Source organism: Morchella sextelata, assembly GCF_020137385.1.
Source record: "Morchella sextelata strain SCLS chromosome Unknown scls_12, whole genome shotgun sequence".
Classification (NCBI taxonomy): domain Eukaryota; kingdom Fungi; phylum Ascomycota; class Pezizomycetes; order Pezizales; family Morchellaceae; genus Morchella; species Morchella sextelata.
Genome location: NW_025408627.1, coordinates 797,368 through 825,260, shown reverse-complemented (window position 1 = coordinate 825,260; position 27,893 = coordinate 797,368). Strand labels below are relative to the sequence as shown.

Sequence of the window (27,893 nt, the reverse complement as noted above, 5' to 3'; positions counted from 1 at the left end):
ACGCCGTGAGTCTCGTCCGGACCGGATATGCTATGCTAACAACCTCTGACAAACCAAAACGAAAGATGGGGGTAAAAAAGAAAGTCCATGATCATTCGTGGTATTTCTTGCTCAACATTGCAAGATATGACAACTATGCCTAGTAAAAAAAGAAAAAAGGAAACTTCAAGAAAAAAATGAAATAAAAGACTATTCCCTTGCGCCCGGTATCGACAACCCCTTAACTTAAGCCTCCTCTGGAGTCTCTTCAACGACACTCCCAGACCTTTCTGCCTTGGCGATGCTCCCCTCCTTCTCCGATAAACTGGTTTGACGTCTGCTAAACGCCCCTGGCCAAACACGCGGCTCAGATCCACTGATATGCAGATCCTTCATACCGTCAATGTACCCGCCGGGGCTCCTGGAACCCCCACCATCCATCACCGTACTGGTGGCGAGAGTGTTCGCCCTTGAAAGGGTTGGATGGGTGGGAGTATGAGTGCCATCGACGCTGTTGTGGCCTCTATCGGTCCCGGCAATATTTAGGCCAGTGTTCATGGGGTTTTGGTAGATCTCATAAGGCGTAAATGATGTGCTCAACCTAGATGATCCCGGGGAAATAGCATCAAGGAAAGCCGGTCGTCCTCCCATTGATGCGGTAGTAGAGAAGTTGGCTACAGAGGTTGGGTTTGTTTGCATGCTTGTTGTGGGAGAGTGAGGACGTGATCCTTGTACGGCCGAAGTCGGGAGTAGGAGCTTTGTCTGCAAAGTGGCGTGGGAAGGCTTCTGGGAACTCGCTTGGGATGTGTAACGTTCGATCCTAGATAAAATCAGCTGAAATGCCTTGTAAGCTTTGTGCTTTGAATGGAAACATACATTGCAAGTTCTTCTATCAGGGTCTCATGCCTGAAAGCCATTCTGATGTTGGGAACATTCGATTTGTCCATCATATTGCCTGCAACACCCGGCAGATGGAAGTCGTTTCCTAGCCACCTCGCCTTGACAGCACCTTCAAATCCGGATTGCAACACACTGTTTCTGGCAAGCTCACACATATCAACAGCACTCAACTTGTAGATTTGTGCGGCAACGGAGTACTCTTCGATCAATGGCTCCTTTGTAAATGCAAACTGGAGGGGATCATCTGTTGATAGCGACACATTCAATCCCCGCTTGAAGTACGAGAGGAACGGATTCTTGTCATACGCCAAGAAAAGTGCGTTATTGGACAGAGGGGACATGGCAATTCCAATACGGTCAAGGTAGAAGATGTACTGCAAGAGCGGGACCTTGCGCAACAGGATGCCGTGGCTGATGGAATGGCAGCAAAGAAGCGCGGCAGCAAGATGATCTGTGTCTCCTGCTTCTCCACAATGAGGCCGGAGAACAAATGTGTTGAATCCGCGCTGCTTTCTCCATACATTCAAAGAGGCGATGTTGGAGAAAAGGTAGTAGACCCAGTAACTGTATGGAGGGTTTGTCTTGAAGTTCCAAGCTGAGGGGAATGGGAACTTCTTGAATGTCCTTCTCTCTACTTTACTTTCGTCGTCTACGCTGTCGAAACCAATAACTCTTTGTAAAAAGATGTGAAGCTTTGGATGAGAAGTCGGATCCTTGGTAACCTCAAACAAAGGCTTGAAGATGTTTCGAATAAGTTCATCGAATGAGCTAAGGAGGTTGGTGGACTTGTAGATATCGTAAAGTCTGGGGATCTGAATCAACCAGCGGACGTTGTGAGAGAAGAGCTTGTTGTCTACGACCCATGCAGCTAGTTTATCCCATTCGTCCTCAGAGCGGCCATAGATTGAGATTCGGTATTCAGCCATTTGGTATTTGCTGGCTTCCAAATCGACGAAAACCTCTGGATATCACTGTTAGTACTGAAAATGGAACATTGTATAAATTATGCATACCCTTAGTGATTTCTGCCAAGTAACGGCCTCTGATATCGTTGTCGGTCTTCAAAAAAATGGTTCTCAAACGTGACTCGCCGACCGGATTATATTTCAGATTGAATTTGTCAAACCGATGAAAGGAATCTGTATGAGCCTGTGGTAATGTCAGTTGACTTGCCGTAAAGATTCGGTAAAAAAAAAAAAAAAATCAAAGTATTTTTTACTAACATGCATATCCAAGGTATCAATACTGAGATCGTAAGCAGTCAAATTGATACTTTGGAACACCTCCGCCAAGGTCAAATGTTTTCCATCTCTGAACAACACAACCTCCTACGATAATAAATCAGCATTTAGAACAACGATACCAATGGTGAAATTTCGACTAACGTCGGGGCTCTTCTTCATCTTGTGTTTGATGAAACGCAAAAGATGCTTCTGATTCATGCAGGCCGAATGATGAACGTGCGTATCGACCTTTCTGACATTGTAAAAGTCTCTGTGTGGCACCCTCTATCCGTCCAAAAGTTTAGCAATTGATATCAATATCAGGATTGGAACCATTGATCCTCAGCTGAAGAGTCACTTACCTTCGAGTCGGCCATTTCCTGATGCTCGTTCAGCAAGATGTACAAGTTCCATTTCCCCTCCAGATACTGCAATCTCCTAAAGGCAAAACTTTTACTAGGGCCATCACTGGAAATGTCAAGTACTTGATCCAGATCCATATAGTACTCTCGGAGCGTTGGAATAGCAATAATTGGCATGCCGACGTCAAGCGCTGTTTTTCATGCAACATTAGATCTACGGCCCAAGTTTACATCATGAGAAGCTCGATGAATACCTTTCTTGTTTTCATACACCTGGTATACGCCTTGATCATCAAGCTTAAATTCCATCTCATCTTCCGTAGGGATCTCACACTCTTCAAGCACAAAGTCTTCCCCGATATTGTGCCCTGGCTTTCTTCCCTTCTTCTCAAGCTCAGTTCTTGGTCTCAACTCCCCACTACTAGTGCCCCAGTTAGTGTTGCTAGAACCTTCACCTTGGGCAGTGGAAGGACGTTGTGCATCTTCAACCCAGACAGGAGCTGGTGGGGGTGGGTAAATCTTCCAGCTAGGGTCGTCTTTAGGATTATCGGCATGGCCTTGGAGGGAAACCCGCAAATACTTATGGCGAAGGTCCAAGATCTTTTGCACATTGGTATAGATAGTTGTAAGCTCGTTAGAAAGTACAGGATCTTCTATTTCAGTTGAAAGCGAGTTACTGATATTGTCCCCTGGTTGAAATTGGAATACTGGATACTTGATCCAAGGGCACCTACTGTCTACATATGATCCCTTTGGAGCACTTGGGGCCTCTCCATGCGAAGAGGCAATGTCATGCGGCTGTGCCAGATCTTGGGCACTTGATATGACGCCGTGAGGGTCAAAACGGCCCATCTCTGGTGCCTGTATCCCTTCGTGCTCCTTGGGCTTATCGAGGGAGGCCAGTCCCACTGGTGCTACTGGTGCGCCCATACCTCTGGCACCTGCGACACTGGATCCAATTGTTGCTCCTGCTGCCGGTCCCAAGTATTGATGTCCGTGTGAATGCGGGTTTGGGTGTTGGTATGAAGAGTTGATTGATTTGACGCTGGCGGCTCTACTTACATTCCCTCCACCGCCCCAGGTCGAAGCTCGCATTATAGGTGAATTCCACCCACTGCCCCCTGGTTGCTGCGGTTGGTAAAACAGCTTCGCATCTGTTTGCTTCAATATTTTTTCTTGTTTGTAGTCAAAAAAAGCAGATTTTCTCTCCCCATCCCTCCCGCCGTTATAATTTCTTTCCGCGTGATCATCTTCGGGCGACGATGAAAGAACTCCATCATTATTCGCTTGGTCGATACTCCCACCATCAGTAGATGTTTCACGATGCATAGACGCATCCTCATCTATTTCCGAGCCGTCTGGGGAAGCCACCAAAGGTACATTGTCGGGAGAGGGCATTACTGAGGACGGTCCTGTTTAGAAAGGGCAAGTTACGATAAATGATTGGGGAATTGGGGATGAAGATGCAATCGGACTCTACAGCGGTGTAATGTCAAGAGGAGGAGGTAGAGGCTGGGCTGCTTCTGCGCAATGTGGAACGTCGAAAGCTTATGTAGGAGGAGGTACTTAGGCAGGTGTACGGATCTGTACCTGCGGGGAATATTCCCAGAGCTGAAGACTAGACCGTCTTTTGATTCGTTTCTCGAGTCAGCGCCAAGTGGCCCCGCCCGGAAAAATGGTGGGGCACCGATAAGTAACTACACTGTACCTACATGGATGGGGTTGATAGCTACAGTACCTCCTACGGTACATCGCTGGACAGTGGTCATCAGACCTATCTTCGATCTCTGGAAACATTGTACCTACGGTAGTGTTCGAAGATAGGGGTGCTGACGAAGCTCAAGATATTTGAGCGAGATACTAAACAAAGTGTCTGGGACACCTAGTTCTTTGTTTAACCACAAACTAAATATAACTGTCCGTGGCAGTTGAAACTTGAAATACCTTGAACCTGCACAACTGCATGCGCATGCCGGGTGGGTTTGCCATAAGTATGTAGTAGCAGCCGAGATCACGGAACTTGAAACCAAGAGAACATGTAGTACCTGTACCTACATACCGGTATGTACCGTCTGTCACTGTGGGATTGAATGCGTACCAGCAGCGAAAAAGATATCCTGTGATGCAGTATCTATGGGGCGCCTGTAGCCAATCTGGTTTCCGAGATTCTGGCATACCCCATGCGTGTAAGTAAAGCACTCTGCTTTAAATATACGTAGGATAGATGTTATACTTGACCTTCGGCGACGGCCGTAGCCGTTACCTAGATGTATTCATGGCGCGGCATTGGCCTGACCTCCAAATATCTATCATTAACCATATCACAGTTACAGTTACTACATGTGTTATAGAAGATTTCTCATGACTCATTGATTCGTTATAAAACTACATAATCGTACAAATACAAATGAAAACAAACTATTACTAAGAAGAGCAGAAAAAGCTAGTGTAAAGGGTAATAATGAAGATAAGAAATTCGAAAGCTATTGCAGGTCATATTGTCTAGTCTCGACTCTAATAACTCGACTACTAGAAAATCTACAAATGTCTCCTGCGGCGAGATCCGGGAGTTCTACCGTTCGCCATTGCGTTTCCCTGGCAGCTTGTTAGCAAGGAATAATAAACACACATGAACCTGATTATGGGAGTGCCTACCTGAGCTTTCTTGGTCCTGGACCCTGTAAGAGTTCCGGCAACTTTCTTTGCCATACCTTTTCCAATGTTAGTAGAGCTTCGATACCAAATAAAGTTATGTAACAAACCATGAATCCTAGCACCAAAGGTAGGCTTCGTGCGAGCACGACGGTGGGTCGATACTGGGGCTGGACCAGTAGCCTTGGTTCTTCTGCGGGTCGCTCTAGTTCCCACTGTTGATCTGGTCCCTACTGTTCTGGTTCCCGCAGGGTGGGTAAGGCGGTACATTAAAGATGGCTTTCTAGCAACAGTAGTGCTACGAGTAGCATGTGCGCGGCGGGTAGTCAAAGGCATGTTGATTGTGATTTGAGATAAAAGTAAAGATTTATTTGTAGTTGTGATAAGGTTGGATGCAGTATTGTAATGCAAAGGTTTCTGGGAAGATGTAGAACAAAAGAGGTCGGGATGAGGGCCTATTATATAGATCTACTGTGTTCAATCACATTGACAGTAGCCTTGAGTGATAAACGTCATAGAGCCCGACTGCAGGATTTTCGAATGTTGAATACCTGCGATACCATGGCCAGTTACATAAGTTGTTGATCCTACCGCAGCCCTGCGTCAGTGATCGGCAGCTCACTTAATTAATTCTTGGCATTCTAGAAGATTAGCTACAGGTTTTATGGCAAATGACCAAAATGCGCTCTTTGGGGGATGGGTGCAAACAGGATTCAGTCGGTAGATCTAGAAGATCGTCAAATAATTAATGTGGCTTGTGATGCCTTAGGCCACTGAGATTGCAAACGCAGGACATCTTTCTCCCAATCCTTGTCAAAGGGTATATTCTCTTGATTAGAGCCATCACAGTTACACAGGCATGAGCATCATTCCTGATTCCTAGCTTCAAAGGAATAAGATACATAGCTTTTAATATGATATTCATATTCTCTATGTACCGGGTGTTGAGGGTAAATACGAAGAATTTGATAAGAGAATCTTGCTGTGAAATAGGTGTGTTTATCTTATCAGATTCTCGGTATCTATAGTTAACTCCCGGTACGCTTGGTCTAAGCTGCGAATACATCGAAGATCTAGAAGCTTGCAAGAACCCTGGAAAATAAATGGGATCGGATATATGCGTGGTACTATACTAAAATCTGTATTCTTTTGAATACATATCATGCTCATCAAATACTAATCGTTTAAAGTCTCTTGCCAGTACTACTGGATTAAGCTCGTGCCCTGAATCGGAAATACGCATACACATCCTAACTGAGCTTACCAAACTTACAATCACATAGATATAGGGTAAAGCATATTTTCTTATCCCAGTCACTAAACTGGGACTAGAGCATAAATCATATGTAATATTGTTCGATTAGCCTATCAAAATCACTAATTCAAAAACAACACCAAAACAGAGACCGAGTGATATTTTATGATTCACTGTAAATGCTCTCACGTGATGATCGGAACACCCCGCATAGGTCCCTACGTCATACTGATGACGCCGTTCCCGTAAAGCAATAAGCAGAACCAAACAACAAACCTTCTTTCTCAAACCTCAACACCACAAACCTCACTGACTTGAAGCCATCAGATACCAATTTTCTCAATTCCTCTAAACGCCAACAAAAATGCCACCAATTCCTACACCAACGCCCAAAGAGCTCCTCATGAGGGTCAGGAAGTTCATTCCTCCTCTGTTGGAAACAATGCACAAAGGTTTTATCTTTCGTCCATAAGTAAAAATCAAAACACAGGAGGTCAATAAATCTCACCTACCGTAGGACAGCAGGGAAGAGTTGCCGTAATTGGTGGTTCTGAAGAGTTAGTTTTGGAAACCCTTTCATTGATTTTGACATAACAGCTTACTTGCCAAATTTAGCTACACGGGCGCGCCGTTTTTCTCTGCAAATGCGTCTGCGTTGATGGGTGGGTACAGTATTACACACAGAATTAATCATTGGTGACCTTAGCTAAAGTTTAAATGTATAGGCGCGGATATGTCCCACGTTATTTGTGAACCTCAAGCTGCTCAAGTGATATTCTCATATCTTCAAATTCAAAACTACCTTCTGACGTATAACTTTTCCTTAGGTGATCAAAGCATATTCTCCTAATATCATGGTACATCCTTACATGCGGCAGTCGCACCACCGCGAGAAAGGGACAGATACGGCCGAGGAGATTAGTACCAAGATTGAGGAAATGCTGGACCGGCTTCATGCCATCGTCATTGGACCAGGGTTAGGGAGAGACTCTTTAATGCAAGATACGGCCAAATTGATCATAGAAGCAGCGAAGAAGAAAGGAATGCCTTTTGTTGTAGATGCCGTAAGTATATTCCTCATTTGTTCCAGCAGTAAATGATGCTCAGTTTGCGATAGGATGGACTTTTCCTGGTCCAGAATCATCCGTCGGTGGTCCAAAATTATACACACGCCATCTTAACACCAAACAAAGCAGAGTTCGAGCGACTGTGTAAAACCATGAAGATTGAGCCTTCTGATGGTGATGAGACGGAAATCTGTTCAAGGCTTGCCAAGGCGTTTGGAGGGGTTACTATTATCCAGAAAGGGCCGAAGGATTATATATCCAATGGGAAACATACAATGGTCTGCGATCTCAAGGGAGGATTGAAAAGAAGTGGAGGTCAAGGCGATACGTTGACAGGATGTTTGGTTACTTTTCTGGCTTGGAAAAAGGCATATCAAGATAGACTCTGGAAGTAAGTAAACGATCTACATATTCCCGGTTATTTCAAGTATTGACGGGATTTTTTTATATTAGACACGACAACTCTTTATCTGATTCTGAATTGATTGCATTGTCAGCATTTGGTGCTTCAGCTATGACAAGAAATTGTTCACGGCTGGCATATGAGAAAAAGGGAAGGGCTCTACAAGCTTTCGATCTTTCGTTGGAAGTTGGACAAGCTTTCAAGAATCTGTTCGAAAGCGAAGATCCAAAACTTTAGGCAGACAAGTTCAACTAGGAATCATTTTTACCATAAATAGAATGTTTTATATAAACGATGTCGCTACAATATCATCAAATGGTCCAAGCTGTAAAGTACTCTAATTTCTGTACTTACTTCTTATCGCCATGGCCGGGGAGCTCCGAAGCATGGTTGAGATCATCGGGGCCAAATGACATAGGCAGGAGCTGACGACGACAAAGTGAAAGGAATTTGTCAGTGTATGATTCTAAAAACTTCCAGGACTAATTATGACTCCTTCTTTTATTCTCACCTGCTCTAGTGTCCTGACCACGTATTCCGCGTTCTTGTCGTACATGAAAATAGGCGTCTCAAGACTCGCAAATTCACGAATGAATTGACGGCACATTCCTATTGATCCGATTAGATTAAGACTTTTTGTGTAGTTCCAAGCGTGAAAATTTCAAAAGTAGAGCCCCGTACCGCATGGTGATGCCGGCGGGGTAATGTTTGTGGCTACACCAATTGCCCTATACTTCTTCTTTCCCTCTGTCTATAATTCCCCCCCGCTTCATGTCAGTATCAGGCCAAGACGTTCTGCAAATCTCAATTTTGAACCTACAATCGCTTTTACCAGAGCCACTCTCTCGGCGCAGATTGTGACCGGGTATGAGGCATTCTCAATGTTGGCACCAATGACCCACGAGCCATCATCGCAAAGCAGAGCGCAACCGACCTGGAAGTTTGAGTACGGACCTAGGTTCGGAAGGACTTATATCAACATGACTTCCGAGAAAGCTGCCGTGAAGCTTAACCACGGCAGTAGCAGCAGTACAAAAGACACCTACAGTATGCGACGTCTTTAGCTGCAATGGTCCGCTTTGTAAGTTCTGCGACTTCGACACTGGTCAGTCCGTGGATAAGATCGCTCATGATTGCGGAGTAAATGTGCTAGAGTGATTTTATAGGTAGCTGATGATGGGATTTGCTTGGATGTCGATAAATGCGGAGTGCTACCGATAAAGACAAGCTATGTTGCCAAGCAAATCAAATAAGGTCACGATACTAGTACTGATGCGCACGATTGCAGATCGCTAGTCCTCCTTTGAGTAGAAACTCTTCAGGTCGAGACCCAGAGCGCTCGATGTTGTGTAAAAACTTAATAAAAGATAGGGCCAGTCGGAGTCGGTAGTTTTAAAATTAGGTTTATTATTCGTTTATGATCACTCGAATCATGTTACTGCCTAATTTGTCCCTCGGGGGTCGATGATTAAAGTCTATACAGGTCTAAGTTTTCAAGCGGTGTTTCCCATAAAGAAGGCCACTCTCGGGGTGCCAAGTAACCTACTAGACCCGCGGGGTAACTTAGTAAAATGACTCCCAAAATTCTGCACGTCCTCAAAAGAGACTTTACGTATCATTTAATTGGTCCTACAACCCCGGCGCACAAATTTAGATAGATGGCCCCCAGACTAGGAAAGGTACTAAAATCGCATCAACTATGTACCAGAAACTTGCAAAGAGATCGATAGGCAACACATGGCAGTCACTCGAAGGTCCCATCACACCGTATGTATCATACATATGTACATGATGCTGCGAAGATACATATGCTAAGGTGAAAAATCCAGATAACAGATCATCCTAGATTTCGCAGCGTATCAGTGGTAGAGCCGGGATACTACATGTACGCACTGTAAAGACGTATAATAGAGTACCGATTCCCGTTGGATATAAACCATTGCACATGTATATTATGGGGCACAGGAGTGGTACGAATAGATTTCCAGCCCGCATGACGAAGCAATAAATCCTCCATATATATAGATTCACAGATTATCACTCGCGTTTCTTTCTCACGATTAACTTTTGAGCAACCAAACAGTCAGGCAGGCCGTTTGAAACACTTGCAGCAAAGGAACTTACCTACATCATTCCGCATTTTCTTTTTCTGCGAGGCCTTCTGCACGATACTTTTTGTTACTAATCGGGCGGCTGCAGCTGCACCATCTCCATCCTGAGACCACACATGCACAGATTTCCAAGATGACCCTCTTCACTCTAAAGTTATGCATCAACTACCAACCATTCGAGCCTCATATGTCTTGCTGCGCACCATAATCTTGACTTGTATCAAGCAGGTCATACGACCGTGCAGCTATGATCTTCTCAAGAGCCTCCCACTGAACCCATATCACGGACAGCTCTTGGTACCCGTCGATCCGGAGCCAAAGGCCCAATACACATAAACCCAAGTATCCTGGGTAGATACCGCCGATTAGCAGTTATTTCGTCAAATTATATGTCTAGATAATTGTCGCCATTGTCGGTCTGTGCGCATAACTAACCTTTACCCAGGCAATATCAGCGTCCCAATGGAACAACCCATTACACAGCATATCGTGGCTTACATCGCCTCGATGCTAGTAAATCTTTTAGAAATCCAAGAGCGGGGAAGCCGGAGGTACATACTGCTAGCGAACGGGAACATCATGTAGTAATAGAGTACCAAGGTCATAATGATTGTTGGGAAAGTCTTAGATGGCTCGTCGTTCCTTAAGGCTCCACATCTTGTCCAAAACTATCTAGCAACTAAAAATTATGCTCACGTGTAACCGGCGCCATGACACTGGAGAGCGGTGATATTACGGGATACCGAGGCACTAGGTAGATAGGGAACGATCAATAATTGGAGTACCGGTAGGTCCCAGGTGTAAGACAAGGAAGAAAAAAAAAGACCTCTCAACCTGTAATATCTGAGTCAATGATAAATGTAGAGTTATCTACCTATCTGAATAGCGCCATACATACGAGTTAGCCGCCAGAAGACGTAGCACGATCCATCCATCGATGACCCATGATCAGCGACGCATTTGTTTCAAAGCAGGTTAAATTTGGGGCCAAAATTCGTATATGCTGAGATCTTCAATGAGGGCTACAAAAAAGCCATATCAGCCTTTACACTATCCGTAATTAACTTTTCAAACGGCTGTGACGTTTACTGTTCTTACATTCACCGCGAAAAACGCACTTATACAGGGACCTTCCTGGGTTAAGCAGGTACCGGGCTACGGCGTAGGCTGCGTAGCATGTTCTTGAATATTCATCCTCCCTGTTCTTTACGGGGTATTTTTGCGGTCACCGCCAGCAAAAAGATGGTCGCTTATCGCCGGAATATTTCGTGAGCTTTTTACTGCAGGGGTTTTTGTAGAGTGAAGGAAAAGAGCAAGGATCGACCTATTCTTCCCGAACAGTCACGTATCAACGCATCACGAATAGCCAACGTGCTCACGTGGGGTTGAGACAACCATTTTAGGGATGTTTCGGCGGATCTCTCTTTGAGTCCGTCCCTTTAAGCCTTAAGCGTGTTCAGCTCTCGCATCATGATGCCTATGTGGGTAGTTATTCCTAGGATCCTCATGGTGGGGAGCATTTCGAGAAAAAAAAACGAGAGTTCATCCAGTTAGTATTAATTTGTTTGTTTGTTTGTTTACCGCCTCTTCGCTCATGCTCGAATCTCGACACGAGCCCCGAGACTATGATTCCCCGGAAACCAATCGGCCAGGTTTTTAATTGGGCAGATCATAGATAATGCAGATGCCCCTCATATGTAGCTGTCAGGAATAAAGAATAAAAAAAAAGAACGCGTCTTGATTTCAAGGCACACTTTTCATGTGATTGGTCGAACCTCCAGATTTGTCAAGCGAGTGATCTCCTGTTTATAGGGCTGTGAGGGGAAGGCCTCCTGTTGGTCGGTTTAGGCGCTCGCCCTACTGACCTCGAAAACGGGTTCACCGAAGATTGTCCGAAGGTAATCGAAGCTGGTTAGGATATGAACTGCGGGGTCCAATTGCTGCCAACAGTAAAAGTGCTGTATCAATTTGGATCCGGCGGCAGCATCGAATTAAGATCATGCTTCATGACGAAAAATGTTTCCGCGCCATGTCGATGCACCATCTCAACGAAACAATTTTCCCACCTCCCTTCCCTTTTTTGCAGCCGAGCTAGCCTTGCAGGCAAAAACGTGGCTATGTAAGCATCACCCATGGCATTATGGGGGGAAGTTGAGCCTTGAGACATTTTATAACTTGCGGCGGCGGCGTGGCTTTTATTGCATGGCTACACTCACTGAACGAGGTTGGAAGAAAGTGGGAATGGGATTCTCTCGGTTCCACCGTAAATTCAGTCGTGGAGATGAGGAGGAGTTTTGAAAGTGGCATGATGCCTAATAAAACTACTCTACAGTGGGGATCTGTTTATTCCTAGTGTCGAAACCCCGGTCCAAACGCGAGGGTGTTCAAAGCTTTGCGATGGTCTAGGGCTGGGTGTAGCGGTGTCGGTATAGTCGAGAATTCTGCGCCAAATTGAGTAAACATATGCGCAAAAATTGACCGGGGAGAAGGGAACATCCAGAAACCGGAGTCAGTGATGCCATGATGCATGCATAGGGCTTAAGTGGCCATGGTGGTGGACATCTCTATGCGTTTGTCAAGCACCGCAGTGATAATTGCAGTACCCATTGTATTGTAGGTAAGGGAAGCAGGAGATAGAAGTCCATAGCCTTACTTCATGTACTTTGTGGTGATTACAGTATGAACAAGGGAGATCTAGATAAGGTGCTTAAACAAAACATATTACCAGATATCCAGAACATACATACGCATGATAACTTCAGTGCCGCCTTTGGTGAAATATATACCTATATGCGCGGTACTGTGCACAGGACACATACTGCCAGACATCCTTTCAGCCTTTTTGAATTTTCAGAACCATCCTGTCGTTGAGGAATCAAAAAATAGGAACAATTGACGCTGGGAGCAAGCCAGCGGCTTGCGCACCACCGTCGTTGACGGGTTACTTTCTGTATGCGCACGAGCCAGTCGTGCCCCTGACCTAAACTGCATCTCAACACACCCCACTTTACTCAATTAGTATACCTGGTAGTTTGCCCCTGCCCAAATTTAGGACTGCTAGACTAATGCAGTTAGTGAGAGACGGCAGCACCACTGTGATTCGCGCTCTAACGTTCCACAATCCCCCATACAGATACACGCTGCGTATACTTATTTACTTATTTCGAAGGGAATCTCGCAGCCATTGTTGGTTAAGAGCCTGGAAAAATCGATTCTGGCGATTTTGTTTTACCAATTGAGTGCTTAGTTGTACATACATACTAGCAGTGGCCACTTCGCGACCGCGAAGGAGGGTTCTGGAAACATGCCAGTGGGCGGGTTACTGCTGCAACTTCAAGTTGGGCGGGTTACTGTTGCTCCAATGATGAATAAATAGAGCCAGAAAATTTCTCTTATCCACTTCATTCATCGTCATCAACAAACAATTCATCATCCACAAACAATGTCTACTACTACTACCCCCATCATGTCTGCAAAGAGCAATAAAACCGCCAAACTTCCTGCCAAGCCTCGTGCCAAGTGCACCCTGGCTGCCAAGCCTCCAGCCAAGCGCACACGGGCTACCAAGGCTTCCAAAACCGCCGAGAGTTCTAAAACCGCAGAACTTTCTGTCAAGTCTTCCGAAACCGCCAAGCCTACCGAAATCGCTGAGCCGGTTCCCAAGCCTTCTGATTCTGGCACCCCTACAGCCACCGCCAAGCCTATCGCTAAGCCTCCCACCAAGCGCACCCGAGCTGCCAAGGCTTCTAAGAGCGCCGAGAGTTCTAAAACCGCTGAGCTTCCTGCCGAGCCAGCTGCCAAGCAAGCCGATACCGTCGAGCCAGCTGCCGAGCCTTCTGCTTCTGGTACCACTGCTGCCAAGCCTTCCGATACCGCCGAGCCGATTACCAAGCCTTCCGATTCAGGCACCCCTGCTGCCAAGCCTTCCGATACCCGCCCCATTCAGTATCATGAGTCAGCTGCTGAGGCATTAGTAATGGGTGGTGTTACCAATACTGCTACTGCTAAGAAATTGGCTAGTATGGATTGGATTAGACCTGTTATGGTTAAGGAAGACAGGGGTCTTAATATGGCAAGGCCAGTTAATGTTGAGGCTATATTGGGATACAGCAGGGGTGAACTTGCAGAGGCAGTTTGTGACTGTTGTACTGACGGTAAGGGCCCTTTTATTGAATGTGTAACTGTGCAGGGTATGTTTGCAGGTAGTTGCACCAATTGCCACTACAATAGCCAAGGCAAATATTGCAATTTTCGTCCTGGTATGTAATTTACAATTCCTACAATGTCTTACAATGTGTTTACAGTGACTTACAAACATATGCAATAGAAATTAAACCTCGCGAACGCTCTGCACTCATTGCAAGCTCTTCTACAGTTACTGCGGAGGGTGCAGACAGGCATAGGAGAGTTGCAAAGAGGAAGCGGTCCACTACCAAGGAAAAATGGTGGAGGCTTTTGATAGCGGTGGAGGGAGTGGCTGATGCAATTGAGGATATCATGAACGAAATGGAAGATTAAATGTAATCAGACTCTAAGTTAGTTAGAAACATTTCCAATAGCTTTAACAATAGAAAGTTTGTGTTTGCAACTCTCGCAACTATCTTACAGCTGATTACAATTGATATTTCTTTTCTGCAAGTTTATGCAAGGAGTTGTATGTGATTGTAAGCTTTGATTTGTTCCTGCAACAGTGTAATAAATGCCGTAACTCACTGCAATTGAAAGATATAAGACAGTAAGGGGTATTCTATAATGTGCAACTCTTATCCCCGCAACAGTACCTCCGGATACACTATGTTCTCAGTTTCCCCACCCCTCTCCTCTGTTTGCAAGATTCGTAACTTATTGACGTCTGTTGTAACGGCAGCCATACGTTTCGGTTATGCGAAGTGTCAGAGTATGTAAAGAAAGGATTGTGTAGTGTGTGTGGGATTTGTTAAGCGAGTTTCCATTATGTTCTTTTTGTTTCTGTTATGCGAGAAGATGAGTCATCGTGGGTTGAGGTCTGGACATATAAAGGGTCGTTGTTTCGGCTTTCTTCTGTTTTCTTTTCTTTCCTTTCCTCTTTACGCAACCTCTGTATTTATTCCACGAATACTATTCTTTGTCCGCACTACGTCATAGGGCTCCAACCGGTTTATCATACCAGGTAGAGCCACTCCATAGTCTATAGTCAAAGTATACCTTTACGTCTACGTCCACGTCTACGTCACTACCTAGGTTGTATTCCTTGGCACCACAGTCTATCGCCTACGGTCCCCGTGATATCTGTTGCCCTTGACAAAGCAACATACAATTGTCCATGGGTAAAAGATGAAGTTCGTAAATCGATACCTACAATGTCAAGTAAGTGTCCCTGTGCCTTATTTACTGTCATTGCAAAACACAATCTTACAGGAAATTGTTTTCGAGTTAAGTCTCTGCAATATGGTAAGATCAAGGTTGGGATGTGCCTCATGTCGTACACCAACTGCATACTCAGGGTCGTAAAAATATAGCTGTGCAAAGCTTGGTGAGACGTTCTGTTGTGGATGCAATGGTCCTTGCATATGGTAAAGCTCTCCATGGATTTGAAAACATTGCAAACCACCACTTTGCGCTGGAGCCCGTTGATCAGCAGTATATTTTACCGATGTAAACGTGAGTGCAGCATTGTATTCACGAATACTGGTCCGAAATCTTCTTGCAACCGGATCAGGAGACTGCAAAAGATATTGTAAATACGGAGGTGGTGCTTGCAAAGGTAACAGCTGAACATCTCCCTTTTTACAACAGATTTCAAAGCGTGGCTTTATCTTTGAACTTGCTGCAATTCGCTCATCAATCCAATGCAAAGCTGAACAGGACTCGCAAACGATCGTCATTGAGCCCATATTCAATTCTTTCCATTGTAAACGGGAACTGAGAAATGCGCAAGGAAAGGCAGAACGTATTCCTTGTCTTACAGCTCTGGGTGGGGATAGCTATCAACAGAAGTTGTAAGCATTTATAAGATGCAATTCTTAAGTATTATAGTACATACCTCTAATGTTTCTACTGTTTGCCCGGCTCGCAAAGAAGCACGTCTTTATCTCATCTCCGCTTGTCTTCTCTGCAAATTGTCAAATAATGTTTCTATTGGTTGTTGCAGAAATACATACCAAACAATCTCTACATGATCTCAAAAGAGAACCGCGGCGGTTTCTATCATATTCCGCAATGGCTTTATCATGCTTGCATTGGGAGCATTTGGCAGTAGACATGATTGTGAGGTATGGATGCTTTTTGTTAAGATAATTGAATTGAAAGATGGTGGGGAATGAAATTTGTGGTCAAGAAGGTGTAGTTACCCATCCCTTGAAAACCGGGTTTTTTTTTTCTTTGGTTACCCTACCTCCCCAACCTGTTCCCATCCCATAAAAATACTATTGTTACCGCACCTCTGCACCCCTGTCACCAACCCCTGTCCAATTCCGAAAATGGCTTAGCTTCTTATTTTTGAGAAACACTGTATTGTAGTACTATATAGACATACTGTGGTAGAGTATGTGCTCTACCTACAGGCTACAGGTAGACATTCCTGTTGGGGCAGGTGTCGTGCCTACTAATAGTACTTTGCTGTATGTGCGTAGAGTACGGCAATGAAAACATGTAGGTACTCTAGAGCAGAGTCCCATCGGCTATGCGTCTTGTAGAATTCGGAATTAAAGGAAAATAGTTCCCCGGGTCTTATGGGGGACGGAAGGGGGGTCCCCTTGCCTGTCGAGATAGCTATGTACCTCCACTCCATACCTTTAGAGTAGGTACTCCATGCCCCAAGGTACCTGATCTAGCCTCAGGTACGAGCCCTTAGTACTTTACTCTGCCTGGGGAGTTGCCGGGTTAACCAACCTGGAGTCTGAACAAGCGAGCTGTGGGACGACTGGTCACTGGTGTGGGCGTTGTGCGCGATGTTTGGCTCGGTCCCGCGTCGTGCAGGCGTTTGCGTCACGAACAAATCAAAACGATGCAGAAAATTGCACTCGCTGGCAGGTGGGCCCTGACGTTCAACGGAGTGTCTCAGCCGAAAGCACTGTGGTAATGCCTCCGAGACGGACATCTCATACATACTGTACATGTACAGACAGACATAGCTAGCCATTTTACGCTACCTCCCTACACATCGAGTTGGGTTTTCTATCTGGTACCGGTACATACATACCGGGGTGGGAAAGACAGACAGAAAGCAGAAAGCAGCAGCAGGCAGCACCTCCACAACCACCAGCACCTCCACCACCAGTCCCAGTGTCAAGAAGGGAACTCGGCAGCAGCCAAGCGTACTACTCTGCATTACTATTACCTACAGCTCAACTCAACCAACGGGACACTACGGAGTGAGCACAGGAAAGTCTTCTGCTCCTGCAGGCCGTATCCCATCTCATTCCCATTCCTCCAGTCGTGTCGAGAATAACCCATATCTCCCCTACTTGCTCCCCCTCCCCCCTTCGTTCCCGTTTCCAATTCCTTGGGATAGGGCACTGGCGTTCTTCGATTCAAGTTTGGGGAAACCAGCAGAGCAGCATCTGACCATAAACGGGACGGTACCAAACAGTAACTAACACCAGGCAGCAGCAAAGGAGGAACACTCTGATGCAGATTGGAGCCTGTCTGTCCTTGAATACGCAAGAAAAGAAGCAACATCTACTGATCTTCACTCCCCCCCCTCAACTGCAAGTCAAACCCTACTAGTAAGCTCCAGCGTCTATCAGTCTGATATCCGATCATCATCCAACATTACTCCCTTCTCCTCATCCCTCCTTCTCATCCCACACACCCACCCACACACCCACACCCACCATTTCACGAGAGAGGGATATCAAAATACACAATACGTGCATCTCCCACAAAAATGCCTTCTGCACGCCCAGTTATATCACATCCTGCTCGCTCACCGAGGCATCATACCCCGGCAGTGACTCGTAAGATCTCCAAAAGACGTTCTCTATACGACGATTCTTCTTCATCAGACGAAGGTCCTCGTCCTACATTCAAACGTGTATCGTGCTGTACTGCTGGAATAAGCTCAAACAATCCTGAAATGAAGATGAGGGCACCTATTCCCGCAATGGATCCTGTTGATTTCGACAACCTACCGCCTGCTGTTCGACGTAAAGTAAGTCCAAAAATAACACTTTAATATTGTTTCATTGAAATTTAGCTCCTATTCTGGCCAAGATCCAATTGTACAGATTTCTACTGAGGATCTCAATCTAACGATTCATTTGTGCAGTACTTTTCGTCGCTTGAAAGACTTCGGTATGCACAGCAGCAACACACTGGTTCCTCATTACCACCTTCTAGCCATGGTAGAAGCCAGAGCTCACACAGCGCAAAGCACAACAAGCCAAAATCAAGGGCTAGGCCATCCTTCGATAGCTTTCGAAGCAACTCCTCACTACCTCACGCATCGAATTTTATATTAAACAGGCCGCCTGGTACAACAGCCGACGAGTTCATTTTGTCACAAGCAGATGCTAAGTGGTATCTCGAGCTTCCCGAGACTATTAGGAGGAAGCACTTCTCGAGAGAGGAACGTATCTTGTTGGCAAGCAAGTGTGAGAGCATAATTGTGGATGCAGCAGATGAAACTATCTACAGGATTGGACGACAGGCAAACCGAAGCCTAGATACCTTAAACAGCTTGTCATCAAGTTCAACATCCCGAGCATCATCCCTGGACTTGGATGGGATGAATGCAGTGGAAGAAATTAGGAAGTCTTTTAGGTGGATGGAGGAAGATGGTACATTGGATTTGCGGTTGGATGAGTTTTACAGTCAAGTATCAAGAGATACATCAGCAAAACCCTTAGGGAAGCCATCTATCCAGAGGGCAATGTCATTGTCTTCAAGACCATATAGAGCACCTTCATCGCATTCATCTTCTCCCAGCCGGCCGTCGCTAGGGTCGGCCCGTCGTCCAGCGTCGCACAGCATGGGCGGTTCCAGACAGAGAAGCATTCATTTGATCGATAAAGATGCGGCGTACTATCAAGACCCAGAAGCACGACTAAAACTCCGTGTTTACCTTGCATCTCCACAGAAATTTGATGAGGCCATTGAGTTTGGTTTCCCCTCAGCAACAGGATGCAAGGACTTTTTCAAGTGCCGACCAAACACTTCGGCAACTATTCGCAGGGTAGAACCCGGGCTTGACGATTATTCAACCCTCGATAGCCCCCTCTTCGACAACTTCGACGATACTGAGACATCTTCGGCGCAGAATGAGTTGCTTGCCTATCACAAGCTTAGGGACAATAAATTTAGAGAATTTGGCGAGCCATTGATGGGCACAAACATTCTGCCTTCGCGCATGAACAATGGCTCTCTGTTCGATCCTTACCTGCACGCCGAGCCTGGCAATAGGGAGATGACTTTGAGAATGACGCTCACAAGGAAGGATTTGCGAGCAGATGAAAATGAGCTGTACGGGTGGAAAAAGGATACCGACCCTCTGGCGCTCGAAGAATTACCTCCAGTGAGTGATTCTGATGCTGGGCAATTCGATTGGGGAAATGCAGGGAAGGAGTCGGATTCAGGGCTGAAACGACTTTGGCGAAGAATCACAGGAGGGAGTCGGTGATACAAGCGATTGGCGCTTGGAATCGGGTTTATTTTATTTTTTTATTACACCATTTCACATGTCTATTTTTCTTTTCCTACCTACTGTCGTCCCTGCAGCATGAACTACAGCGGTCATCCATCGAAATTCTTCGCTTTCCTTAAAAATTCTTTTTTTTTTGTTTATTTTCATCAGGGTTGGCGGCGCATGGTTTTTTCCTCTTCTTTTGTGGCTATAATCTCTTTAACTTCACGTCTATCATGAAATCCGGTATATTATTGGGCTGCTCCTTTTTTATGCAGCGTTGGTCTGTGAGGCCGAGTCATTTTCTTATGCGTTTTGCTATTGTTTCGGGTTTCTTCATCTTGATTTAGCTGCATATGTGCAAGCGATTTGGGGTCTTCTTGAATTTTTTACCAGGTTGGCGTATTATGCGTTTTCATTCCTCTCACCGCCCGTTCCCCTCCTCCTCGCATTCCTTGTTTTCAGTCTGCATATGTAAAAAATTCTGGTTTAAGTTACCCTTTCTCTGAGTTATCTCTGGGCGGGGTACTTTTTTTTTTGTTCATAAGGTTCATAGGTTGTTGTCACCGTAGGACAGGATAATTGGGCCGGATGGCTTTCGATGGGGAAAGACTAGGAGGAACTCAATCGATCGTGTGGATGAACCACAGAGAATCTAAAAAAAAAAATATTTAAGAAGCTACAGTAGTTACTAGCACTTTGATATCTGATACTTCAACTGCCCCGTTTCCTGCAAGTCACCGACTGACCTTCGCCTGTGAATGCTTGTTTAAAACCTCGAGAGTAAAGAGCACATACATGTATGTTCCTACATGTACATACATGTAGTATCCTAAGACATCTATATGATACTCGACATACATGTATCTTAATCCATGTCTGTTTGCGCATGTATAATCGACGAAAACTATACGTCCACCTAGGCTAGTCACGGATTGTTACATGTTTTTATCCAACACGCCTTGCATGCTTCATAGACAATTGTGCGCAAGTGAGAAACGCTGCACAGTGTTTTGAGCCTATTTCTATATTGTCCCGTTTTTAGTTCACGGAGCGTGCACAACTACTACATGTATGTGCGAATCGCTTTTCATTCCTCATTTTATTTTTAAGCTTTTTTATTTTTATAGTTGCGGTTGTATAATTATGTGTGTAATTTTGTAACTGACTGATGTCAAGACAAAAACAGTGATCTACCAAGGACTACAGTTGATTCAGATCACGGACCCTGCGAGATGGTGAGATGCCATCGTGGGGTGGGGGGGCGGGGGGAGGTGATGGAGGAAGTGAGAAGCTTAGAAGTTGGAGGACCCTTTTTCACGGGGCCAGCACCCTACAAGTATGTTTGGTCCGGGAGTATAAAAGGAAGGAAAGAAAAAAAAGAAGGGGGAGGATAGAACATCCGGAGGAAAGGTCTGTGAACCCGACCGGCATAAATGTCTCGGACAGTAGAGTACACGTACAGAACAATCTAGCACCAATATCATAGAATAGCCCAGACTCTTGTTTGTTTTGTTTCGACCCGGAGAATGCTTTCTTGTTTCCTCTAGGATCGCCAATCAACTGAGATCATAGGATATCACCCGAGTCAGTTGACTCGTGCTGCAGCGCATTGCATGGCGGCTCGGGAATCTGAAGTGTAGTGGGATCGGATGGGAGTTGGAGGTTGAGAAAAATTTTCTTCTTCCCTGTGATCCACGGGTCGGCCTTATCTCCTATCCAGGGCCTTCACGGAATTATAACTGCAGACGTACGTACCGTATGATAACCAAAAGCTATCTTGGTAACGTAAGGCCTAAGGTAGAGTTATTCTTGACACAATCTATCATTTGTGAGTCTCCTTGAGATCCCCCATTTTACCCCAGCTTTCACGGCACATACCGAAATATTATGACAAATAAGTTCGCCGATATCAACAACAACCTTCCATCCAGAGGGGAGACGAACGACATGAATACACACCAGGATTTTTCATTGATCCCCGTGAACTGGAGAAATCCGTTGCCAAGCTGATGACTTCAGGGTGAACATTCACCGACAAGAGAAATGCAAGCTCCCGATCCACAGATTGGAAGAGCTTGATTTTTCGCTACCCCTTAGACTAACTGAGTTGTACTCGGGGTGCTTAAAGATGTATCAAGTTCCCCGTAATTCAGGGGTATGGGGTCGGCCAACCATGTCGCTGGCGTGATATATTGAACACAAAAACACAAATCAGTACTCCTAAGAGCCTTGTTGAAAGACTCTATTTCCTTCTTGTTATTCCCGAGTCAGCTCACGCTTGGCTAACCGAAATGTGCCGTATGTGAGTGTAAGCCCTAAAAGTTCTTGTCCGTATGTTTCGGTTTCGGTTTCGGTTTTGTATTGCGATATCCCGTGCTGGCGATTTAGATTATTCTCAGCCACTGAAAGAAAGCAAAAAAAGCCACCTATATCATACCGCAACGTTTCGGGCATCCGTAGACCGGGGCGGTATTTGCCGAGGGAAAAATCTGAACACGGAGAACTTCCAGAACGCTCGCCGGGGGATTCGGATTGCGAAATAAATAGGGGATGTCCGATGCCCTAAAGATATCTTCGTGAAATCCGTGCATAGAGAGGTCTGTAGTAACCAACCTTTTGGGCTAGCGCTGTCAGATCTACTTTCAGGGCCACAGACTAATCCTGAGATGGCCGTGTAATATTTGATTAGTCATCTACTCTTGTTCATGCCTAGTTGTTTTACTAGGCCATATCTAGGAAACAAGTCCAGTGCTCCGTTAATAATGTTGGTAATATTAATGCGAGCCTCTCGAAGCTTGTAACTTCAAAAATTTGGGCGGCCAGTGCTTTTCACTATGTCTAGAGAAGGGGGTGTAGCCGTGAAAGTGCCGATCTTAGCAGTAGGCTAGTTTCTCTCTAGAAATTGCGTTCTTTAAAAACTTCGAATCCGCCTTCTCACTGCGATATTCTCCACATGTTCTCCCGGACAGGCGTACCGCCCCGCTCAACTCCACCAGTCGATACGGCAATATAGTGCTCACTACTGCAGTAATTAGTTACGTACCATTTCTCACAAGTCTTTTATTCAGGGACAACATCAAGATACAATACTGGAGATTATTCTTTGGTATCGATAATCACACACGGAACAGAGCGTCAAGGTAGGTGAGAGACTGCCCGGAAACCATATGTACTCTAAAGGGCCGTGTGCTCGAATAATATCCTCCTTGAGCCTTTCTTATATATAGTGATCTCCTGTCATCAATGATAGCTCGTCTGGGTGATGGTTGGCTTTATTGATTAGATCCATGTATGATATAGTTGATTACGGACCGCAGATCGGACGTCTGATCTCATAATTCAATCAATTCAAAACCCCGCTGTGATGCCGCAGGTTCAACTATAGACACACTTCATCGGTTATAGTCTTATACTTCGCAGTCCGCAGTAGGGCCTGCCACGTGGACGTGGACAATGTTGGATACTTCCCCGCTGTCGGTAAGCAAGCGATCTTCCGAGAATGGATTTCCAAATCCATACCCATTCCAGGCGCTGGGTCGAAACTTCCAAATCTGTCGGAGTTTGTTTTCAGCAGCTAGTCGCTATTTCATCCATCCGCTCGAGATCAACACGCTCACACGTCTCAGCAGAGGATGACATCACCGGAGGGGTGGTGAATACGATAACGGGCAATCCTCGGCGATAATGGAGCCAGTTTTGACAGCCCTATTCCGGTAGTTTGTTCGGGAAGTGCCTACTTCCTGAGATGCTGGGCTATCCAAAAACGAAGGTGGATGGAGACCACTTCGATCTTCTAGCTTAAACTGGGATGATACCGGCACTACGCTTGCAATTGGCTGTATGGTGTATCTTGAAGTCCCTCGTATTCTAGAATTAGACGGTCTCGATACACTTAGTGAGGGTGGCATCAAAGCAACCCTGACATGGTGATGAGAAATATGGCGCCTCGAATGTACTGGGAGGTAGGACTTTGGTCTAGACTCTAGAGCGCTATGCCTCAACAAGGTTCAGATTGGAGCCTTAAGTGGCAAGGCATGTAGCTCTCTCGAGCCGAAACCGCCTTCCTTTAAGAAGCTTAGTATCAGGTGTCCTCGGAATTGCATAGCTCATAGCATTTGGTATGGTATTTACCAGATCCGGGATATAAGCTGACAGGCAATGTTTAATCAGTGTGCCTGTAACGGCCTTGGTTCGGCTGGTAAAAGAGATAAGAGTGAGAGCTTGAAGGCATGGACATACTATGCATCAGAGAAGAGCCACCGAGCAGAGAGTTTGGGTGAGTAGACGAAGTTTGCATCTGCATAAAGTTTTGAGATATAGCTGATAGAGAGGGCTCGTTTTACAACAATTGGGGGTTCTGTCTCTACCTGGAAAATTAGTGTATAGAGAAAAGGGCCCGAGTTGGGGTCGGATTGGAGAAGTGGTTGGTGCAGGTCAGGGAAAGCTACTAGAGTTCAAAACTTTATTTTTCTTTTGAACATACCTTAAGAAAGAAACGTTAACCGCCAAGGTTTCAATTGGGCCTCTTTATACGATTCTTACCCCAAAAGCTGAGAGCTAACTATTCGATCATACTTGGAAGCTACATACATATAGCTGGAACGCGGAGCTAGAGGGCCCTTGCATGCTACAGCACTACATGTATCTAAAGTGCTCATGATTAGGAACCTTATCGACTTCTTATTTCTTCCTATTCACGCCTCATGATCAGTATTAATGCTTTTTGAAGTATACTGCACTGGTAACTACAAGTAGCGGCAGATCAATAGTATTCGATAATCGCAAATTTCAATCAGTTAAGCGTTAACATACAACTGCTTGTATCTCCCAAAGACTCGTTGGGAAATATCATGTTATAGTCTTGTGGGTAACGTCGCGCGCTCATCCATGGCAATTCCATTCCAAAAAAAAGTCATTGATCAAGTTATATGGGTATTAGTAATGAGCATTAAGTTCAAAATGGCTGTGATGCTCTGATGTAAGTCACATATCCTCTTAATACGAAAATCTTTTAGAGAGTAGCTTTAGATACTCCCTAGCATGTTATATATATTTACTAATTCAGTAAGAAGTAGCGCAGGCTGTATTATTGTCCACCATTTCGTTTCTCTAATTGCTAATACTAGCTGGAGCCGGATTTTTAACGAAGGATGAATTGGATCTAATAAGCTTAACAGAGCCAAGGCAACTTAAAAATATCTTTTAATAACCTTTAACACACCAGCACATTCTTTCTCTTTTTACAAACATCCTAATGTATTGATTCAGGCTGTAAAGAGCAAATGCTTGATATTCGCCATCAAAATCCCCAAATAACTACAACGTGATCTATGATCTAATCTAAGCTCTTTCGCTACCCCTCAACCTGACGGCTTGACCGAACTTTTGCAGCTTGGTAAGCAGCTGATCTCCCTGCTTTACAACATCCTGATATTGCTTGTTCTTATCGTCTGGCCGGTTTGTCTCGATGACACCATTTACACGGTCAATGGTGCAATTGAGCTTTTTGGATGGGATAAATTTCGAAAGGTCACGATCAAGCCATTCAACGGAAACACCAAAGGCGTTAGCCATGCTTTCCAGTCCGACAACACGGTATGATTCAAGGAGCTGTGCATAAGCTCTCCTCCTCATTTCACGAACGTACCTGCATTCCTGTTAGTTTATCTAAGATTATTGGAAGCTGGGTGATGTTCATACCAAGCCTTGTGCTCAGCCAATACGCGGTCCTTGCTTAAGAATCTTTCTTCAACCTCCGCAAGTGCCACAAAGAAGCTCTTGTAGTCACACAGGTACAAGCTGTTTACCAGTGTCTCTAGCGAAGAATATCCATCTGTGTTCTCCATGTCGGCGTCAATCATCTCGACATCACCCGCAGATACAGCCCCACCACTCTTGGATCCAAGTACGGCCAGAACCTCAGCCGAATCGATAACTTTTGCTTTGAAATCAACACGGTTTAATGATATAGTACCGGCGAGAACCGCATATAGGACTAACGAGGAGTATGTGCAGATTTCGGTGGATGTGAAGGTTGATAGTGAATCAAGCAATAGTGGCGCGGCCTCGGTGTATTGACGGCTTGAGAGGAGATGAAGGCCAGTGTAGGACTTGAGGCGGTTACGGCGATCCCAATCTCCACCAGTGTCAATAAGCCTACAAACAAAATTAGATCTCAGTTCCCGCGGAAAAGCTAAGTTTGAGCGATTAAGTACCGTCTAGCACGCTCAACGCTCTTCTTTACAGCCATCTTGTCATCGTAAAACATCTCCATGCGGATTATGGCAAGGACTATGTCAATCTTGGCACCAAGAGTTGGGGTTTTTGTGTACAACTCTTCATAGGCAGCGAGAGCTTTCTCCTAAGAATGAAAAGAGTCAGATTTACTTGAAGCTAGATAACCAGCACTTCCTGGTCACAGGAAGTAGCCGCAGATATGATGTCAATCTGAAAACATCGATAAAGGTAATGGCCTACCTTATCGACAACCCTGGCCCAAAACTCTGCCTTCTTTCCCATAGCTTCAACGACCTCTGATTCTCCAGCCTTCTCCTCTACCTCCTTCAGCTCCTTCTCATATCCCTCGAGCTCATCATCGTTGCTTTTCTTAAGCTCTTCGTAGAACTTTTCGTCCCAATCAATCTTGCCCGAGAGAATGCCATCCACTGGGTGCGCCAAGTAGCGGTACAGCGGCGCCTGAGAGAGTTCCTTGATGGATGCAGTCAAAGTTTTTTGAGAAGCGGCATGGCTAGAGCTCAAGGAGGTAGTTTTGAGAGTGAATATGTGCTGCGAGAGGAGCAAGTTGGGATACGACGCATATTGAGGGTCCGAACCCATGTTGGAGGGGTACCGTGGGTTTTCCGTTAAAAGGCGGGGGAAGCTATGGGCTAGACACCGTTGGGATGGAAATGATGGGAAAGATTGCGTCAATGGAGATTCCCACGAGGATGGAGATGAAGACGCAGCTGGATGGAGATGTAGATGATGAAGATGGAGTAGGAGATCCTAGAGGTTGACCCACAGTTCATTGAAGCGGATGACATAATCCCACACTAGCCACACCACCCAGCCTCACATCACGTCGACCAAAGCTGATTGCTACGGCCTCTACATCACGAATCACCCCCGGAATACCCACGAAAACACGTCCTCTACAGAAAACCGCCTACAGACCCTACACATTTTGACTTCCTTCCTTACGAATACAATAAAGATGGGGTACTACGGCTCTTACTCTCGTTATGGAGGCCTTACCACTGCGGTGGTCGTTGTCGGAACTTGTACGTTTGTCCTGTTTGCCGCGCCCCTCGAGTTTATCCAGTTGGGCTTGTGTCGTCACTAGTCTAGATAGCTAATGGAGAAAGATAGATATGCTCTTCAATGGTGACGGCGAAGCCTTTAATGTACGCCTTCTTCCTATTTTCCTCACAACCTTCCATTTCTCGCCTAAGTGGGCGTATACTTACGGACGCAAATCCAGGTCGGTCGCTTTCTCGAAGAAACATCACCATACGCATGGGCCTCGCTGGGAGTGGCCCTTTGTATAGGTCTTAGTGTCGTGGGGGCAGCATGGTATGGCACCTCATATTCTACCACAGGTTCACTTCTCACAATGCCGTCGCAGGGGTATCTTCGTCACTGGTTCCAGCATAATTGGAGGAGGAGTACGAGCACCGCGCATCCGCACTAAGAATTTGATTTCTATTATTTTCTGCGAAGTTGTCGCCATTTATGGGGTTATTATGAGTTTGTACCCCTTTAGCAAGCCTCTCTGTTTGCCATATTCCACTGACGCCTCGTAAACAGGTATTGTCTTCTCGTCTAAACTTGGCAACGTACCCTCAGCAGAACTTCTCTTCACCGAGAAGAACTACTACACAGGCTGGGCTATCTTCTGGGGAGGCCTCACTGTTGGTGTCTGCAACCTTGTCTGCGGTGTTGCCGTCGGTATCACTGGTTCTTCTGCAGCCCTTGCCGATGCTGCCGACGCGGCCTTGTTCGTCAAGATCCTTGTCATTGAGATCTTTGGCAGTGTATTGGGACTATTTGGGTTGATTATCGGATTGTTGATTGCCGGAAAGGCCGAGGAATTTAGTTAAACGATCAACTATTTCACCTTGGGCACGAAAAACAACAAGAATTGAAGTTTAAAAAGGTTTTTTTTTTACTTCACGGGCTTACGTGGAATTGGTTTGTTAGCTAGGGCGTATATATAATGACATTCAGGGTCAGGGGACGGAATGGTATGGTTAATTGAAATTCGAAGGGCATTTTTTCAGGCGCGCGCGGTTTGTCTGTATTACTAGGTTTCTCGAGGGATCTTGAGGACAATGATAT

General features: G+C 45.4%; 8 protein-coding genes across 8 annotated transcripts; 4 read left to right on the top strand and 4 right to left on the bottom strand.

Annotated features, from left to right (window-relative positions):
* Nucleotides 1-225: 225 nt before the first annotated feature.
* Nucleotides 226-3,862, bottom strand: H6S33_002093 (uncharacterized protein; the record flags this gene model as incomplete). Its single annotated transcript, XM_044833443.1, has 8 exons — nucleotides 226-799; nucleotides 856-1,840; nucleotides 1,893-2,028; nucleotides 2,103-2,207; nucleotides 2,265-2,387; nucleotides 2,465-2,655; nucleotides 2,719-3,117; nucleotides 3,199-3,862. 8 exons carry the CDS (start codon nucleotides 3,860-3,862, stop codon nucleotides 226-228), a joined length of 3,177 nt encoding a protein of 1,058 aa, XP_044693236.1.
* Nucleotides 3,863-5,002: 1,140 nt separating this feature from the next.
* On the bottom strand, nucleotides 5,003-5,452 carry H6S33_002092 (uncharacterized protein; the record flags this gene model as incomplete). Its single annotated transcript, XM_044833442.1, has 4 exons — nucleotides 5,003-5,059; nucleotides 5,120-5,175; nucleotides 5,227-5,321; nucleotides 5,385-5,452. The coding sequence occupies 4 exons, from the start codon at nucleotides 5,450-5,452 to the stop codon at nucleotides 5,003-5,005; spliced, it is 276 nt and encodes a 91-aa protein (XP_044693235.1).
* Nucleotides 5,453-6,735: 1,283 nt separating this feature from the next.
* Nucleotides 6,736-8,078, top strand: H6S33_002091 (uncharacterized protein; the record flags this gene model as incomplete). Its single annotated transcript, XM_044833440.1, has 7 exons — nucleotides 6,736-6,823; nucleotides 6,889-6,928; nucleotides 6,987-7,033; nucleotides 7,097-7,140; nucleotides 7,199-7,435; nucleotides 7,489-7,829; nucleotides 7,892-8,078. The coding sequence occupies 7 exons, from the start codon at nucleotides 6,736-6,738 to the stop codon at nucleotides 8,076-8,078; spliced, it is 984 nt and encodes a 327-aa protein (XP_044693234.1).
* Nucleotides 8,079-8,191: 113 nt separating this feature from the next.
* H6S33_002090 (uncharacterized protein) lies at nucleotides 8,192-8,972 on the bottom strand (the record flags this gene model as incomplete). Its single annotated transcript, XM_044833439.1, has 5 exons — nucleotides 8,192-8,266; nucleotides 8,353-8,450; nucleotides 8,523-8,592; nucleotides 8,662-8,795; nucleotides 8,888-8,972. 5 exons carry the CDS (start codon nucleotides 8,970-8,972, stop codon nucleotides 8,192-8,194), a joined length of 462 nt encoding a protein of 153 aa, XP_044693233.1.
* A 4,422-nt stretch (nucleotides 8,973-13,394) lies between these two features.
* Nucleotides 13,395-14,470, top strand: H6S33_002089 (uncharacterized protein; the record flags this gene model as incomplete). The annotated part of the gene is made up of 2 exons (XM_044833438.1): nucleotides 13,395-14,106; nucleotides 14,280-14,470. The coding sequence occupies 2 exons, from the start codon at nucleotides 13,395-13,397 to the stop codon at nucleotides 14,468-14,470; spliced, it is 903 nt and encodes a 300-aa protein (XP_044693232.1).
* A 3,349-nt stretch (nucleotides 14,471-17,819) lies between these two features.
* Nucleotides 17,820-19,550, top strand: H6S33_002088 (uncharacterized protein; the record flags this gene model as incomplete). Its single annotated transcript, XM_044833437.1, has 2 exons — nucleotides 17,820-18,083; nucleotides 18,201-19,550. The coding sequence occupies 2 exons, from the start codon at nucleotides 17,820-17,822 to the stop codon at nucleotides 19,548-19,550; spliced, it is 1,614 nt and encodes a 537-aa protein (XP_044693231.1).
* A 5,346-nt stretch (nucleotides 19,551-24,896) lies between these two features.
* On the bottom strand, nucleotides 24,897-26,393 carry H6S33_002087 (uncharacterized protein; the record flags this gene model as incomplete). The annotated part of the gene is made up of 4 exons (XM_044833436.1): nucleotides 24,897-25,203; nucleotides 25,257-25,712; nucleotides 25,772-25,917; nucleotides 26,034-26,393. The coding sequence occupies 4 exons, from the start codon at nucleotides 26,391-26,393 to the stop codon at nucleotides 24,897-24,899; spliced, it is 1,269 nt and encodes a 422-aa protein (XP_044693230.1).
* A 376-nt stretch (nucleotides 26,394-26,769) lies between these two features.
* Nucleotides 26,770-27,655, top strand: H6S33_002086 (uncharacterized protein; the record flags this gene model as incomplete). Its single annotated transcript, XM_044833435.1, has 5 exons — nucleotides 26,770-26,836; nucleotides 26,925-26,959; nucleotides 27,037-27,128; nucleotides 27,181-27,302; nucleotides 27,363-27,655. The coding sequence occupies 5 exons, from the start codon at nucleotides 26,770-26,772 to the stop codon at nucleotides 27,653-27,655; spliced, it is 609 nt and encodes a 202-aa protein (XP_044693229.1).
* Between the last annotated feature and the right edge of the window lie 238 nt (nucleotides 27,656-27,893).